This window comes from Phragmites australis, chromosome 10, assembly GCF_958298935.1.
Source record: "Phragmites australis chromosome 10, lpPhrAust1.1, whole genome shotgun sequence".
Taxonomy (NCBI): Eukaryota; Viridiplantae; Streptophyta; class Magnoliopsida; order Poales; family Poaceae; genus Phragmites; species Phragmites australis.
This window is the reverse complement of record NC_084930.1, coordinates 8,959,186-8,976,249: the sequence shown is the minus strand read 5'-3', so window position 1 is coordinate 8,976,249 and position 17,064 is coordinate 8,959,186. Positions and strand designations below refer to the sequence as shown.

Here is a 17,064-nt window from a genome sequence, read left to right as displayed (position 1 = left end):
AGCTGGCAGTCGGTCAAGCAGCAGGTGGTGGCTCTGTCCAGCTGCGAGGCCGAGTACATAGCGGCCTCCACCGCTTCAACTCAGGCGCTCTGGCTCGCTCGACTGCTTGGTGATCTCCTCGGCAGAGACACTAGAGCGGTGGAGCTCAGGGTGGACAGCAAGTCCGCTCTAGCCCTGGCAAAGAACCCCGTTTTCCATGAACGCAGCAAGCACATCCGGGTGAGGTACCACTTCATCCGAGGCTGTTTGGAGGAAGGGAGCATCACGGCGAGCTACATCAACACCAAGGATCAGCTTGCGGACCTGCTCACCAAGCCTCTTGGGAGGCTCAAGTTCCTTGAGCTCTGCTCCAGGACCGGGATGGTTCAATCTTCCCACAAGACGACGCACAAGACTTAGGGGGAGAATGATAGGATAAGTCCTTGTGCAGTCTTTGTGGGGCTGCTACATGATGATAGGATAAGTCCTTGCTGCCCATATGCTTTAGGATAGCATCTAGGACATCTAGGACAGCATCTTAGACTAGAGGACAGCATCTAGGACAGCATCTTAGACTAGAGGACAGCATCTAGGACAGCATCTTAGACTAGCATCTTAGACTAGCATCTTGGCATATGCTTGGCTGGCCATGGGCCTATAAATATGTATCCCCAACCCCTCAGGTTGGTATGGCATTGTATGAGAAGTGAGAAATAAACCAGAAAAATTTGCCCCAACTCCTAGTGTCATCCTCTCTATGAGAGTAAGAATTCTGCTACTACCAAGAGTAAGAATTCAGCGACTAACAGACAGCGGTGGTCATGGAAAAGAGGCTTGGGCCAGTAAACTTCATCTGAAGAAATACAAGCCATTTTCCTTGCAGGTGTATAAACTTTACTTTGCATCTTTCAAAAATGCTACACATTTTGGGAACATAAACTGCTTCAAGCAAAATTAAGAACTTGGACAGAAGAAAATTTAATGACTCATCGACAAAAAAGCTATGTTATACTACGGACTGTACGCTGTGATCAATCCAGCAATGCCGATTTCTTTTTTGAGATCATCCAGCAATGCCTATTGATCCTTCATGTTAACTAATTGCAGAAGGCTGAGCACTTCAATGTCTTATATGCTATGATCATTTTTGGTTTAATAGCTATAGGCGTTGAAAAACCAGGCGGGATTCTTACCACTAAATTCACTAAAATTGCTACTGGTTTGAGTTTCTGTGACTAAATAATCAAGCATACTGCTTTTGTCAACGTGGTGCAATTAATTCAACTCGATGAATGCTTAACCATTCCAATTCCGAAACATTAGATATGTCGCAGTACCAGTTCCGTCGTCAGCATCCTCTTACCTCGATCAAGCTCCACCCTGCAGTCTTCTTGATAGTACCAGTTTCTGTGTCTTACTGCGTCCTCCCATCGACTTGCTGTTGCATATACATTAGACATGAGCACATTCACGTCAGGGTTTTGGAAATCTTGCTCGGCAATCCGTTTTGTCAACCTTTGGCTCATCTCGACACTGCCATGAACCTTGCAAGCAGTGAGGAGTGCACCAAACAGTGGCATAGTGTCCTTGTCAACTGGCATGTTACCAATCGACTTCTCCGCTTCATCAATTAGACCGGCACGACCTAGAAGATTGACAAGGCAGGTATAGTGTTCAATTCTCCGTTCTATCCGATAAACCTCCTTCATGGCTTGGAAATGCCTCCGTCCTTCATCAACCAACCCACCATGACAACATGCACTCAATACCCCAATGAACGTAATACCATCAGGCTTAGCTTTGCTTACCATCAGAGCATTCTTCAAACAATTCAAGAGCTCTACTTGCCTGACCATTTGTTGCCATGCCGCAGATGATGGCAGTCCAGGCTGCAGCGTCTCTTCCTTCCATTCGTCTGAAGAACTGCAGTGCCTTGTAAACATGGCCACACTTTGAGTACATCTCAATCATTGCTATACCGAGAACTGCGTCAATCTTCATCTTCCTACCCTCAGCATACTGACGGATCCATTCACCTTGATCAAGAGCACCGATATTGGCACAGCATGTCAGGAGAGTGACAACAGTGAACCTGTCTGGCTCCACCCGTTGCATCTGCATGTCTCGGAACAATGGCAATGCCTCCTCGAAGCCTCCATGTTGCACACATGCGTTGATCATTGCAGTCCACAGGATTAGATCCTTCTCTTTGCATTGATAGCGTTCTCGCCTTGTCCAGATGACCAGCAAGGGGATATCCTGACACAAGTATAGTCCAAGAAATGATTTTCCTCTCCAGCATTTGCCCGAACAATTTCACCGCCTCTTCTAAGCAAGCATTCTTTGTGTACATGTCCAGCAGCACATTTGCAACCGGGAGGCTGAATCCAAATACCCCATCCATGTATGCATGAATCCTCCTTCCCAAGCTCAGGTCCCCTGCTCTGGAACAAGCAGTCACTGCGGTCACCAATGTTGCCTGTCAGGTGTGACACCGCTTCTCTCCATCTCCTCAGCCAACGCAACTGCTGCTCTGAAGTGTCCGCACTTGACGTGGCACCTGATCATCATGTTCCACAGCACAATGAACCTATGCGGCATTTCGTCGAACACCTTCAGCGCGACGTCGGAGCGGCCAAGCATCATGTACACCATCAGCGAGCTCGCGGTGTACGCGTCCCACCGGAACCCGGTCTTTACGGCGGCCGTGTGTGCCTTGCGTCCCTCGACCGACAGCTTCAGCACTCCGATTGCCCTGAGCACGAACATGTAGGTGAAGCTGTCGGCTACGAGGCCACGCGTGCGGAGGTTGTAGTACACCGCCCTGACGCGCGGGAAGCTGCCCCGCCTCGCGACAGACCTGATGTCAGGACATTAGTTTCAGCAAGTTAATTTTGAAAGGTCTGATAAAAAAAAAAATTAGAGCTGAAGTAAGTCAACGCAAGAAGTTGGTAACATAGGTAACGCTTCAACAACTTCAGCCTTGAATCAATTGGATGGCTGGAAATATATGTCCTTTTAATGAGAGAAAATTGTTTTTATTTTTAACTATTAGTTTTGATATCACCATGTATATCGGGTGTTGTAATTTCTGCTCGTGCGAGTATATAACCAAGAGATAGGTTTTGAAAAGAAGAGAGAATGAAGAAACAAAGTTAGTTTGTATCTCTTAGAGTAAAGTAGCATATCAGTAGTATTCTAGTCTTACTTGTTCTTCTTCAGTTTACTTTACAACGCAGTTCAATTTTCCAATTTTTTCTCCAAATCAACCACTGAATTCGTTTCATTTCTCGTCAGGATTATTTGGATCTTAACATAGGTATTAGAGCTTGCAGCTCGTTCCTCATAATCGCAAGTGAAGCTAATGGAATCGGTCGAGGTTGGTAGCAATTTCAAGTTGCTACTGTAAAATTCCTGCATGTTCACTAATTTGGACTGATTTTGAGGTGATTTGCTTGAGTATACGAGTGGGTTGATGCTTCCGGTACTGGTGAAATCCCCATATCGGTGTTGAATAGGCAACAAAATTGTGCAAAGCTAGTGGCACAAGCTGTCCATGCAGATGGTGATGTATTCTTGTGTGGCATACTCCGCGGCGAGCTATAGCGGTGTTGGGAACACAGGAGTATAGCACATGGAGTATTTGTCGCATGGATATAGCTTCATCACCAACTTGTCCTCACCCTCACCATCAACATGCAGTGGTGCTGGTTTGTCATGGAATTGTCACAAGGATAGCACTTGCAAGAACTATGGCTATAAGGTGTTCTAGGAATTGCCCCAACCGATATTTAGTTTTGGGCAAGCCACTACAACATAGGGTAATTGAAGCTTCTCCTCTACTTCAGTTCAATCCATATGTAACTTTGGTATGCGTGCTGGTTTGACTGAGTTGCAGCAATAAATTAGAAGAAAATCAGTGGTTCAATACTCTGATCACCAGGTGTTCGATCAAATGCCTAACTCAGGGTGTGTGTGTGTATGCCCAAGGCAATGCAACTCAAGGAAATGAGCCCTTATCCCTTTCTCCAAATTGGGTTTTATCTTTAACATCATGCGAGGATTTATATTGGAGTGTTGTAAACTATAGGCAAAAACAAGCTAATGGCAGTAGCCTCCAAGTGTTAGAAGCAAGATCTCAACCAAGCTCAAGGCATGGAGGAGATGAAATAGCTCCAGCAAGGTCAGAAAAGTCTTACGTGTGTTCTGCACCTAATGCACAATCAAGTAAGAAGAAAAATGATACTCAAGAATATCTTCTCCAACAGCTTGCTATTTAGTTAGATGTCATGATTGAGAGTAACAAGAAACTGAAGCAAGATATGTTGCGGAAGCATGAGCAAGCTGCGGTTGACAAGGAGTTGAAATATTTCTTCCAGTAAGCTTTTGATCTATTTTATGAAATTATAGTAAAGGGAGCGAGTGATATTGGCACTACTGATGATCTTGTTCTTTGTGATGCACTCCACACAATTGATGAAGTTACCCAAGAGGTTATGAAAGAACATACAAAGATGGAACAACAAGAATCTCATAGAGGGATAACAAACTGTGTTGATTCTATGGGTGAGTGCATGAATATGGACAAGCAATCAGTGGGTCATCAGTCTGAAGTATTCATTAACAGATAACTTTCACATCATGGTGCAACAATCCCTCAGGGAGTTCTTATTGCTGCAACCAAAAGGGATACAATACTGTACATCAAAAGATGGGCTACTAGTATTATTTCAAGGAACTATTGGTCAGGGTCATGAGGGTAACAGTTTATTGGTGGGTGTCTTGCCAAATCTGCCGCAATCCTAGGGTTTGTCACTCCCATTACAGCTAGGTCCAAGAAATGCTAGGCTAAGTTTGCCATGGGATCTAAAAACTACGATATGGAAATTGTTATCTTGATTCTCACCAAAATGGCACTATGGAGATGAGGAGGATTCAGTCCAGGGGAGTATGAACAACCCGCAACCAATTATCGATTGATATCCAACAAAACCCAATTATCAAATTTACATGAGCTCATTGCAAAGGTGTTATGGTTGCTATTACCATGTCCTTTCTGTTGTCGGCCAGTGGGCATGTGTACCTTTATATTTCTAGTACACTCGCTCCACAATTGGTCATGGGATCCTCTGGTGATTTTAGTGGCGTAGATGAGCCTATTGATCTCAGTGCTTTGCAGAATGGATCCTTTGTGTTAGGTGAAGATATGTGTTTGCTAACAATTTGAGAGATTTCCAAGACTCTGAAGGTGCATCTAATATAGCAATATATGAAGGCGAATCTATTAGTGGAAGTGGCATCCATGAGATCAGCCAAAGAGGGATGTTTCAGATGCTTCAATTTCTAACAATATTGCAGTAGAAGCATGGTGGTGGACTCTTGGCTATTAGCTGTGAGGTGTTCCAATTGAAGCCATTATTGGAGTGCTATAGAAGTGAACATCACTTGATGCATTCATGGTCACCTCCTCAAAGCAGACCGGTAGTGCTCTAATTCTGTGCTAGATTGGTAATGCAAAGCAAGAAAACTAGCTCTTGTCACGTCAGAGATGTCAATTCTAGTACTATTTGTGGGATTCTTCAGTGGAGAAGTGATTGATACAACTGCAGGAGTTACAAGTTATGAGGTAGCTAATTATAATATTACTCAAGGAACTTTGATTAGTCAAGCTATTATAGTTTGGAATTTAAGAATATCAATAAGCCTATACTCTGAATCATTTGCGGTGAGTTCTCAGTCAACCATCAAAGAGGCTACCTTACTGTGAATTATATTATCTCTATTATGGATGAATGCATTTCAGATTCAAATTACCAGAGTCATTACAATCTCATGATACAAGAGATTATAGATTATATGAGCAGTCCCATGAGTTATAGAAGTATTGACATCTTGGTTACCATGGAAGATATGTTTCTAAAAATCCTTCTGGTGGCTCAAGTGGAAACTGAAACAAAGGTATTCGCTCCTGTTGCCAATGATATTTCTTATGGAGGATCTATGAGCTGCAGTCAATATATGCACAAGGACTTGTCCTCCCAGCTTTTGTATCTGGCTATACAATCACTTGTCATTCCAGTTTTTGCAGTACCGATAATTGCTTGTACAAAGGAAAGGAATTGTATCACTGATTCAACCCTTGGTAATTATGTGAAAACCTCAGTAATTATGCTGGATTTCATTGCACAATTTTCACACTATTCCAAGCTTGATTCTAATGGCATAAAGGAGTATCTCATTCTTGGGCTCTTAATTGGTTATGTGAGCAACACTACAGATAAAGGGTCTTATTATGATGCGCTTGCTTGCAATGAGAGACAAGAGTCTTCTATAAGGTCTGAATCTTTATCCTATTGGACGATCAAGTGAGAAGTTCAAATTAGAGCATCCTTCACCAGTTTTATTGTAGCAACAACCCAGGCAAGCATTGCTTTTATTTTGTAAGGGACATTATAAAAAAGAGTCAAACAATAAATGAGACCCTGGTACTTTACAGTTTAATATCAGAAACATGATGCAAGAGATTCTAATGGCATTCTTGGAATCATATATACTGTGTGAGGAACGGTTCAAACAATATTCTAATTAATCATCAGGAGAATCATTAAACATAATAACAACCTCGACGATTAACCAGAATACCTCCCGGTAGTCCCGGCACATGTTTTGTGCCCAAGATCGGAACACATGCCTTTCCAACATACACATCACAATAAAGCTTAAGAAAGAGCAGGTAATTAACATTATATTACAAGTTCTTAAGCATTCAACTATTTTCAATAATTTACAACAAAAGAGTCAACTACGCGGCGGAAGATTAAACTTATACAACAAAAGAGGAAATGGAGTCATATACCTTATACCCCATTCCCAAAAGCTTGACCTCCAAGAGTAGGATGCACTACTCTTGCCCACCACCGGTATCGGCAGGCACGAAGCAGCCAAACACCGCCTCTACCTCACCAGCAGAACCTGAAAAACGCAGGCATGAGTACGAAGGTACTCGCAAGACTTAATCCATAAAGGTCACATATACATAGATTGACTCCAAAGATTATACATTTGATTGATAGCAAGAAAACGACCACATGATTAAGTAACTTCATAAGCAAAAGCAAACTTTTGACATAAACATGTGAGCATCTACTCTAGAGTGCCTAAACCAAAACTATGTTGTAGACAACATCTAGAACCTAAGTGTAATTGGAACCAATATAAACATAAGTGTAAGACAGAACCATAATCGCCATGCCCCACATACCAAACCACCACATATCATCCCATATCCATGACTCTACGATCGATGCAAATGAACAGAAGCTTGCTCGATAACCGATAGCGCGGCAATTTGAATTGATTTTACACCATGCAGGGGAGTACTCCTGGACCCACACGACACGAGACGACCGCCCACACAACCCGTCGGTTGCGAGTGATAATTCACGTATTAGCCTTTCATGTACCCACCCCGAACCTTTGTGCCCATGCCCAATATATGTGGAGGCCACCTAAGATCCCAAGCGTCCGACGTCTTACTGGCGGATCTCAAGTGCCTCTACAAGCCCTTACTCACATCCCAGGCGCATGAGTAAAATGAACGTGGCGACTTACGGTACTTGGCTTATCATTCCCATATGTGACATGTGGTAAGTATGGAGAAGTGCTAAAGCTAATTGCACTGATGGGTGATCTTAAACGATGCAAACGGTCTACGGCCAAGGCCGTCTTTAGGAATTTGAGGTCCCGGTGCGAAATACAAAATGGGCCCTAAAATTGAAAAATTCATATAACCAAAGCATACTTTCACTTAATTATATAACTTCAATACATGTTATTTCTTACAATACTTAGGAATATATCAAATATTATTGGTAAAAGATTAAAGGTAGTACTCAAGCAATAAACTGACCTCATGTTCTACTGAAAAACATCATCCTTTTAGTATTTCTTAAAATGAAATCTTCAATTATATCTTCATACTTAATCTTCTTCAAAACATCATTTTCAAGTGCTATTGCCGCCAATCCATTAAGTCTTTCTTGTGTCATAGTATAACGCAAGTAGGACTTCAACAACTTGAGTTTAGAAAAGCTTCTTTTCGCAGATGCAATAGTCATGGGAATGGTTAACAAAATTTTGTATGCAATAACGGTATTAGGGAAACAGCATAGCTGTTTCAAATACTTCAAAATATCAAGAGGGCCTATAGATGCCTTAATAAGATCCTGGATGAATTTTAACTCCACATACAATTCTTTTCCGTCAATATCTGAACGTTCTTCACTCTTAAGTGCAGCCTCAAGATTAACTGAAGAAGAAAACAAACTCTTATCATCCAAGGAGCGCAGCTTATCAGAATTAAACAAGAAACCAAAAGTATTTTCGTACCCCTGATATTGTTCAAATCTCCTAGTAAGTGAAGCTATATCTTGATCAACAATAGCTATAAAATAATTGACCCTAAATGACTCCTGTGCAGATTGTGAAGCAATAGATGCATCATCAGTGCTCTCATCAAATTGTCTTTTTCTTTTGATTTTACGCTTGGTGCGGAATTCTGGAGCAATATCCATCTCAAGTGCAATTTCTTTTGCAGCTTCTAATGAATTTGAAAAGCCAGTTTCTCAATTGCAATATAAATAAGCATATCCTTTGCTTGTAGTTGCTTGCTGACCAAATTAACAATAGATAATATTTCATACCAGATGATTATTGCCACTAAAAATCCAAAGCCACCAAGTTCATTATCCGCCAAGGATTTAGCTTCACTACTTGTCAATGGATCATTATCACTTTCAACCACTTGCAGTAAAGCCTCCCTTATTTCCTAAATTTGAAACCTTATAGCCTTAACAGTATCAACACGACTCTCCCAGCAAGTAGATGACAATGACTTGAGAGTCAATCCTATTATGTTATCTTTAAGAATTTGCCATTTCTTAGTAGAATTAGCAAATGTTGCATAGATACGTTGTATAAATCCAAAAAAATCTTTTGCTTTACCACAAGACTTTGCCATATCACATAGTGTTAAATTCAGACTATGACAACCACAAGCTGAATAAAAAGCTCTAGGATTTATATCCAATAGTTTCTTTTGTACCCCTTGATATTTTCCTTTCATATTTGACCCATTATCATATCCCTGTCCTCTCACATTGTCTACATCAAGGTCAAGATTCTTCAATTCATTTTATTGAACATCAAACAATCCTTGCCCAATTGTATCATTTACATCCAAAAAACCTAAAAAGGATTCTTCAATACAAACAGAATCTGAAGATGCATCAACATACCTTATAATCAAAGACATCTGTTTTTGGTGGCTTGCATCAGGAGTACAGTCAAGGATAACTGAGAAGTACTTTGCTTCTTTTACCTTTCCAATAATTTTAGACCTGATTGTAGCAGCAATCAAATTTATTAACTCATTCTGGATGCTAGCACCAAGATAATGAATATGAATTTCATCATTCGTGATGCGTTGAACATGCTATTGGATAATTGGATCAAATTCAGCCAACATTTGAACCAATTCTAAGAAATTAAATCAAGATAATTCTAAACAAAACTTTTCTCTAATGGTCCCTTCCTTTTTGAAGTTCTCGCTGAGCAACTTTATCAATTGTTTGATTCTTTTGCAACATGAGACGCAAGTCATACCAAGTAGCAATATTCATAACATGTTCTGCACTAATTTCATACTCTTTAAGTCTAGTGCCAAGATGATGCTAGTCATTAAAACCCTTATTTGCTAACTAACCTTTCCCATACCCCTTTCTCAATAATTTGCAACAAAAACAAAATACTCTGTCAAGCTCTTTGCTGTATACAAGCCATTCTCTATCACACTTTTCTCCATTTGAGAGAACTCTAGTGTATGATACTGCAGAAAACCTTCTAGAGAATTTATCTTTAGGACCTTTCTCAATAGACAAGTCTCTTTTAGGACCTTTTTGCACCAAAATATCAATCATTTTAGGATCAAGTGCATCCCAAGTTCTTGAATCAAATATATCAGGCTGAAAAGAAGTATTGATGTCATTGTTACTTGCAGTACTTGGTGATCTATCCAAGCTGGGATCAACTTCATCAGTATGTCCACTAACTTCATCGGTAATATTAGCATCATCATCTTGAACAATTTCTACAGCGTGCGCCTCAACTTCTACGGCAATGTTAGCATCATCACTATGACCCTCATCAATATTATCAGCTGGAGTTTGATATTCAGAATTAAATTGAGATTTTTTGACAACAAATCTATCAAGAGCACCCTTTTGAGTTTGAGCTGCTGCTTCTAGTCTTTGTTTCTTCTTACGCTTTTCATAACCAGAATCATACTTCCTATTTCTAGAAGACATGATGACGATTGAGGAAAAAAACATCTTTCTGTTTTATAAATCAAATAACACTAATGATTCAAACAGTACATGAATTCTAAGCTTAGCAAGATAAGAAAAAGATCAAAAGAAAAGAAGATCGAACCTGCGTGGAACGTGTCTTCCAGCACTAGTTCGTCCGCCGGCACACCGAGGTGGTCGATGCCGTTCTCGACGGCGACGGACACCACCGGCACTGAACGATCGTCATTGAACGCGTACATAAGATCATGTCACAGTCAAGATCTAATTTTTTTAAACATGCATTGATGCATACCAATTGCCAAGTGATCGATTGACGATTGTGTGGTGCCTGACTGCTTGTGAATTGTGATTCCTGTGAATCAATTCCCGTCAGTCGTCCTGGCGTGTGGCGTTGTCGAGTCGACCTGAACGACTGGACTGAATACCTAACCTGATGATGCCAGCACCCCGCACCCAGCTGCCAGGCCCCAGCAGCTGCGACCTACGTGTGCGTACTGCGTCGCGTACTCACGTGTCACGTCGGTCAGACGGCGTCAGCCATCGGGCGTCAGCACTCGGCACCCAGAACCACAAGCCCTCGACTGAGAGACAAATAGGCTAGCACCCAGCAAACACGATAGGAACAACCCTCAACTGGGAGCCGAACAGGCCACAGGAAGCGGACGTGCACATGCGTCGGATGCTCTTGCTGGGCTTTTCTTTTCTCCAATGATTATTGCTTAAGTGTATACTTAATACTTAATTAGGATTTGGGGCCCCAATTATTTGGAGGCCCTGTGCAATAGCCCAATTTGCCCCTGCTACTCGATGGGCTTGTCTACGGTATCTGGGCTCCTCTCCTAAACTATCCCGAGAAACTCCTCCGGAGCAGAAGGTACCCCTAACACCGCTCACATCTCGCCTCATACTCACAACTCATTCAACCAACATCATCAACCCAACAATATTATAATTTATGGCAGTAATTAAAGCATATGCTCGCGAATGGTGAAACATTTCATCACTCAACTTCTATCGATGACCTAATACATTGCTAAACATCTCGTATCACTTTTAAGTTAGACAACATAGGATTAAACCCAGGGTACAAGCACATGGATGAATAATAATTCAAGGTAGAGACAATGCAAATCAACATAGGTTCTACCCATATCACCCGACTTTGGAATTCTAATTATGCAAACGTACATACGGTATAATTTACCAAATTATATCATACGAGATCCAAAGTAGTAGGCAGAGTATGCTTAGATGCTTGCCTTGCTGCTCTTCTTTGAAACTCTGGAAGAGCTCACTCTCCGGTACGATGATCACTAAAGAAAAGAATACACCGCAATAAGCATATGATGAAATACCATGAAATAATGTGTTATAATGCATGAAAATCCTTCCTCCTAGCTAGAACGAGTCATAATAAGACTAGCAAAGTTGGATTCATCAATTTTGGACTTGCAAAGAATTAACAGTGAATTAATGAAGCTTTAACCTAATTAATTTTTCTCAAAAATTTAATTAATCATTTAATGGCTGGAGATATTTTTAATAGGTAGAGGAGGTTATTTGTTAAACCAAAAAATTGGTTTTATAATTTTTGGAGCTACGGAGAATTTACTATAAATTTTACAAGCCTCAACTCATCTGATGAACAGTACTGCGGAGCCTCAGCGAATTTCTGCGAAGACTCCGGAAAATTTTCCGGAGCCTTCGGACTTTCTAGAACTGCTGTTCTTCGCAGGGAATAATGGCTAATTTAATTTACGAGCTTCTCCAATCCAAAGAGAGATATGTTTGAGATAGTTTAGAGAGTCTAGAACTTACTTATCAACCTAGCAACACGATTTCTAACTCAAACCTCCCCAAATCCTTTATTTTAGTCTAAAATCTCAAGAACTCATGAACTTCACTCCATCATGAAATCAACCAACCAAATCACGAATTCATGGCAAAGGAAGCCTAAGAGACTTGCCCACGGTGCTTGTGGAGGTTGAGGACTGTTAAGTGATGAAGGAAATGGTGTGAAACGCTCGGGAGGGAAAGAAACCCGATGTTCCTCTTGTTTCAACCCTAAACACCAAAAGATGTCAAATCCAGATCAAATCCTTCGGAAAAACGAAAATGAATTGGATGTATGAGAAGCTTATGAGCTAGGGATCGCTATGGTATCATATGCTTACCTTGATTTTACTCCTAGAGAAAGGAATCCGAGGGAGAGTGAGAGAGCTTGAGAAAGAGAGTTCCCTTAGTGCTAGTCCGATTGGGAGTGGGAGAATGGGAGTGAGAGGGAGTTAGGGGAGGGACTGCTGCACGTGGAAGACAGGGAGTGGTTGGCCGCTCCGGTGGGGCCCACGTGCTAGAGAAAGGTCCGTTTCAATTGTGAATTCTATTCTTTCTTTTCCTGAATTTCTTTCTCTTGTCTGATTAACTCGAAACAAATTGCTCTAGTGCGTCAAAATAATTTACCATACATTTAATTATGATGCTAATGACGCACGATTAAGTTTAATCACACAATTACAGAATTTGGGATGTGACACACTGAAATCAGAATTATTTTTCCACAAAGTACATAAGGGTTATCTGGAGATGGATCATGACATGGAATCCAGGGAGTGTAGCAAAATGAGCTTTGATCTTTATTATGGTTTCACCATTTCAGCCTCCGGTCAAACAAATGAAGCGGCTGAAAAACAATACATACTCTTATATGATATAGGTGTTGAAGGGACTACAGAGGACAAACCAGGGCATGTGAAGGACTTTATGCACCAATGAAAGCTCAATCTTTAGGTTGAAGGAATGGTTCTTTGCTCTTGTCCCACTTACTTTCCTAATAATAGCTGTATGGATGAAGTAATAAGCAACAAGCTGTTACACTTAGATGATATATTATAGGCATTCATGCTTCTAATGTTCATGTTAACCTCGAGGACGAGGTTCCTTTAAGGGGGGAGATTTATCAGGACCTTAATTTCAGCAAGTTAACTCTGAAAAGTCTGATGAAAAAAAAATGTTCAAAGCTGAAGTGAGTCAACATAGAAGCCACAACACAGGGAACCTTCAACAAGTTCAGTCTTGAGTAAATTGGATGGCTAGAAATATATCTCCTTTTAACGAGAAAAAAATTCTTTATTTTTAACTATCAGTTTTGATATCACCATATATATCGGATATTGTAATTTTTGCTTATGGGAGTATATAACCCAGATGCAGGTTTGGAAAAAAGAGAGAATGAAGAAGCAAAATTAGTTTATATCTCTTTGAGTAAAGTAACATAGCAGTAGAATCCTAATCTTATTTATTCTTCTTCAGTTTACTCTAGAACACAGTTCAGCTTCTTAATTTCTTCTCTAAATCAACCACTACATTCGTTCCATTTCTCGTCAGGATTTTTGGGTCTTGACACCTGATCAGCACGTTGCAGTCGCACAGCGGCATGTTTTGGTAGCACGCCGTCGCCATCGCGGGATGCGTCGAATGGACGCGCGCGCGCGAGCGCCAAAATGGAATCTTTTTGGGTGCCGTATAGTAACAGGAGAGCGACACGGATGGTTGGAGGCAGTTGGCGAGATGGGCAAGGGGGTGGCCGTGGTCGTGGGAGGGAGCGTGGCGGGGCTGGCGTGCGGGCATGCGGTGGCGGGGGCGGGGTGGGATGTGGTGGTGCTGGAGAAGGCGCTGGCGCCGGCGACCGGAGGCGGCACGGGCGCCGGGCTGGGGCTCGACGCGCAGTCTACGGAGACGCTCGCCCGCTGGATCCCCGGGTGGGACCTCGACGCGGCCATGCTGTCGCTCGCCGTTGACCTGGTAAGCCCGCCGTCCTCTCCGAAGCGCCCTTCGCTGATAGGGAGGTGAGATCTATGGAAAGTTGCGAGCTTTGTGCTACTGTTTGTTACGGCCGCAGAACAGAGCAACGGACAGCGAGACGAAGGCGGCACGGACGCTGGCGAGGGACGACGAGTTCAACTTCCGCGCGGCGCACTGGGGCGACTTGCACCGGCGGCTGCACGAGTCGCTGCCGGCCGCGGTGACTGTGCTCTGGGGCCACCAGTTCCTATCGTTCGAGGCATCGGAAGACGGCGGGGTCGTCGTGACGGCCCGCGTGCTGCGGACAGGGGAAACGGTTGAGGTCACTGGGAACCTGCTCGTCGCGGCGGACGGCTGCACGTCCTCCATCCGCCGCCGCTTTCTCCCCGACCTCAAGCTCAGGTCAGCTGCTTACAAGCCTACGAATCCGTGGCACTCTCGCGCGTTTAGTTCGATGATTTGGTCGGGACCTAAAGATCACATTGCTCGTCGTGGTCGGTGCAGGTACTCCGGATACTGCGCGTGGCGAGGCGTGTTCGACTTCGCCGGGAAGGAGGGCTCCGACACCATGACCGGCATCCGGAGAGCCTACCCGGAGCTCGGCACCTGCCTCTACTTCGATCTTGCGTACAAGACGCATGCCGTGCTCTACGAGCTGCCCAGGAGCAGGCTCAACTGGCTCTGGTACATCAATGGCCCCGAGCCAGAGCTCACGGTAATGGCTGTCCCCTCGTTGCGTCTTCGACCGCTTGCCAGTATGTAGCTCTCGTTGGCTGCTTCCAATGCGATTCGCATGCGCAGGGGACCTCGGTGACCATGGAGGCGAAAGACGCCATGGTGGCGCGGATGCGGGACGAGGCCGAGCGCGTCTGGTGCCCCGAGCTGGCGCGGCTGATCAGGGAGACCGCGGCGCCGTTCGTGAACGTGATCTACGACGCGGACCCGCTCCCGCGGCTGTCGTGGGCGGGCGGCCGCGTCGTTCTGGTCGGCGACGCGGCGCACCCGACCACCCCGCACGGGCTGCGGAGCACCAACATGTCCGTCATGGACGCGCGCTCGCTCGGCAGGTGCCTGGCGAGGTGGGACTCGGAGCCGTTGCCGGCGCGCGCGCTGGCGGAGTATGAGGCGGTGCGGCTGCCCGTCGTGGCGGCGCAGGTGCTGCACGCGCGCCAGCTCGGGCGGCTCAAGCAGGGTCTGCCGGTGGACGGCGAGGCGGAGGGGTTTGACGCGAGAACGGCGACGGCGGAGGAGGCGCTGCAGCTGCGGCAGAGGACCATGCCGTTCTTTGGTGGCGCGCCTACCGCAGACGATGGCGGTTTGTGATGTACATTCGGAAGCAGGGTGTTTGTATGTTGGTATATCTGGGCATGAAGATTAGCACAAGTTTGTGATTCTAATATTTTGTTGTACAATATCTAGTTTTTGAAGTGTTTTGATATACGCATCAGGCTGTATTCCGCAATTTAGGAATAATATATTTGAGTTCATCACACAAACATTTGCTATAAAATTATGTACCTCACTTGTTATATTGTAGTAGTGTGTGGTGGAAAGCGGAAACTGCGTTTATAACACAAGACAGAAAATCACTTTTGATAGTATGCATTAGGGGGGTACTTAGCAATTTTGAAAAAGTATTTGTAACATACAATGTTGGAAAGAATGGCAATATAGATGTTATAAAAACAAAACAAAAAAGGAACAAGAAATAAAAAAAGCAAAAAATAGAACAAAGATAACCTAGCGTCTCAACTGCTCAAGTAACAAAACAATGACAAGCAAGAAGATTAACCCTATGCGAAAGCCCCAGCTCGATCCTTCCTATAGTGATGGCATCATTGCGCCTCCATCAAAATGCAGATCAAAAGCATAGAAGCAAAACATGAGAAAAGGAAAAAGAAAGAAAGAAATGTTTTTTGTTTGCACGAACAAAGCTGCAAGCACTTCCAGTTCACCTGATAAAGATTAGGCATTAGCTCAAACAAACCAAAATGCACAAGTATAGTTGCAAAGTATACGACCCCCTAGAAATATCACCAACTAAAGGTAACATAGTACTTACAAGACCACCAACTTACACCATCGCCTCAATTTTCTCCTGACAATAAATATTCCTTCACGTCCAAGAATTAAGAAATCTAGTAAAACAAAAACAAGACCAAAAGATAATGCACCCAATCTCCCATATAGATCAAGGCAAATCACTCCTATTGTGATTGTTTTTTGTTGAAATAATATTATTTTAATGGAAAAATACAAAAATATTATTCAAAATGAGAAAGTTGCAGAAATAGGTGTCAGTCAGCACTTCGATTACCGACTGGGATGATATTGGCAATTAAAGCGCCAGTATCCCATTTGGCACATACATAGAGATGAGATGAGCTCTTGTCAGCGTAGACAGGGCATGTTGGTATACTAACTGTCGACATGTTTTGTGTCTTGTGGATGATATTAAAAAAATCATATTTTTTTATATAATTTTGGATGAAGATGATCTTTTATATGAAAAATATACCTATCGATGATATTTACAACTTTATAGTTAAACATCTTTTCAGTTGAATACATTTAGATGGCTAAGATGGCTAAAAAGTGGTTAGAAATTTTAGATTTGAAATTTCTATCTACTTTTTAGACATTTAACGGATTCAAATTAAAAAATGCTCAACGATAAAGATCAAATGAAAAAATTATGACTTTTTCTTCGAATACTGTCTACAAGACATATGACCTATCGGCAGTTGGTACGACCATAGGACCTAAGGAATTACATGTCAGCTATCCAACTGCCGATAGGCTATCCGGTTGTTGAAAAGAGAGTAGTCGGCACTCCAATTGCTGATAACAATCTAGTCGGTAATTATAGTGCCGACTGACATCTATTTTTATAACTTTCTCATACTGCATAACATTT

General features: G+C 42.9%; 1 protein-coding gene and 1 pseudogene across 1 annotated transcript; one reads left to right on the top strand and one right to left on the bottom strand.

Annotated features, from left to right (window-relative positions):
• Positions 1-1,327: 1,327 nt before the first annotated feature.
• On the bottom strand, positions 1,328-13,805 carry LOC133930074 (pentatricopeptide repeat-containing protein At1g31430-like; annotated as a pseudogene).
• An 86-nt stretch (positions 13,806-13,891) lies between these two features.
• LOC133883630 (uncharacterized) lies at positions 13,892-15,643 on the top strand. Its single transcript, XM_062323003.1, has 4 exons — positions 13,892-14,147; positions 14,245-14,549; positions 14,652-14,862; positions 14,949-15,643. Exons 1-4 carry the CDS (start codon positions 13,914-13,916, stop codon positions 15,468-15,470), a joined length of 1,272 nt encoding a protein of 423 aa, XP_062178987.1. The 5' UTR covers positions 13,892-13,913; the 3' UTR covers positions 15,471-15,643.
• The last annotated feature ends 1,421 nt before the right edge of the window (positions 15,644-17,064 follow it).

Excerpts from the sequence above, each read along its gene's own strand:
- LOC133883630 (XM_062323003.1), top strand. The coding sequence starts at position 13,914 with ATGGGCAAGGGGGTGGCCGTGGTCGTGGGAGGGAGCGTGGCGGGGCTG. Across the intron at positions 14,148-14,244 it reads TGTCGCTCGCCGTTGACCTG|AACAGAGCAACGGACAGCGA; the intron begins GTAAGCCCGCCG and ends TTACGGCCGCAG. Across the intron at positions 14,863-14,948 it reads GCCCCGAGCCAGAGCTCACG|GGGACCTCGGTGACCATGGA; the intron begins GTAATGGCTGTC and ends TCGCATGCGCAG.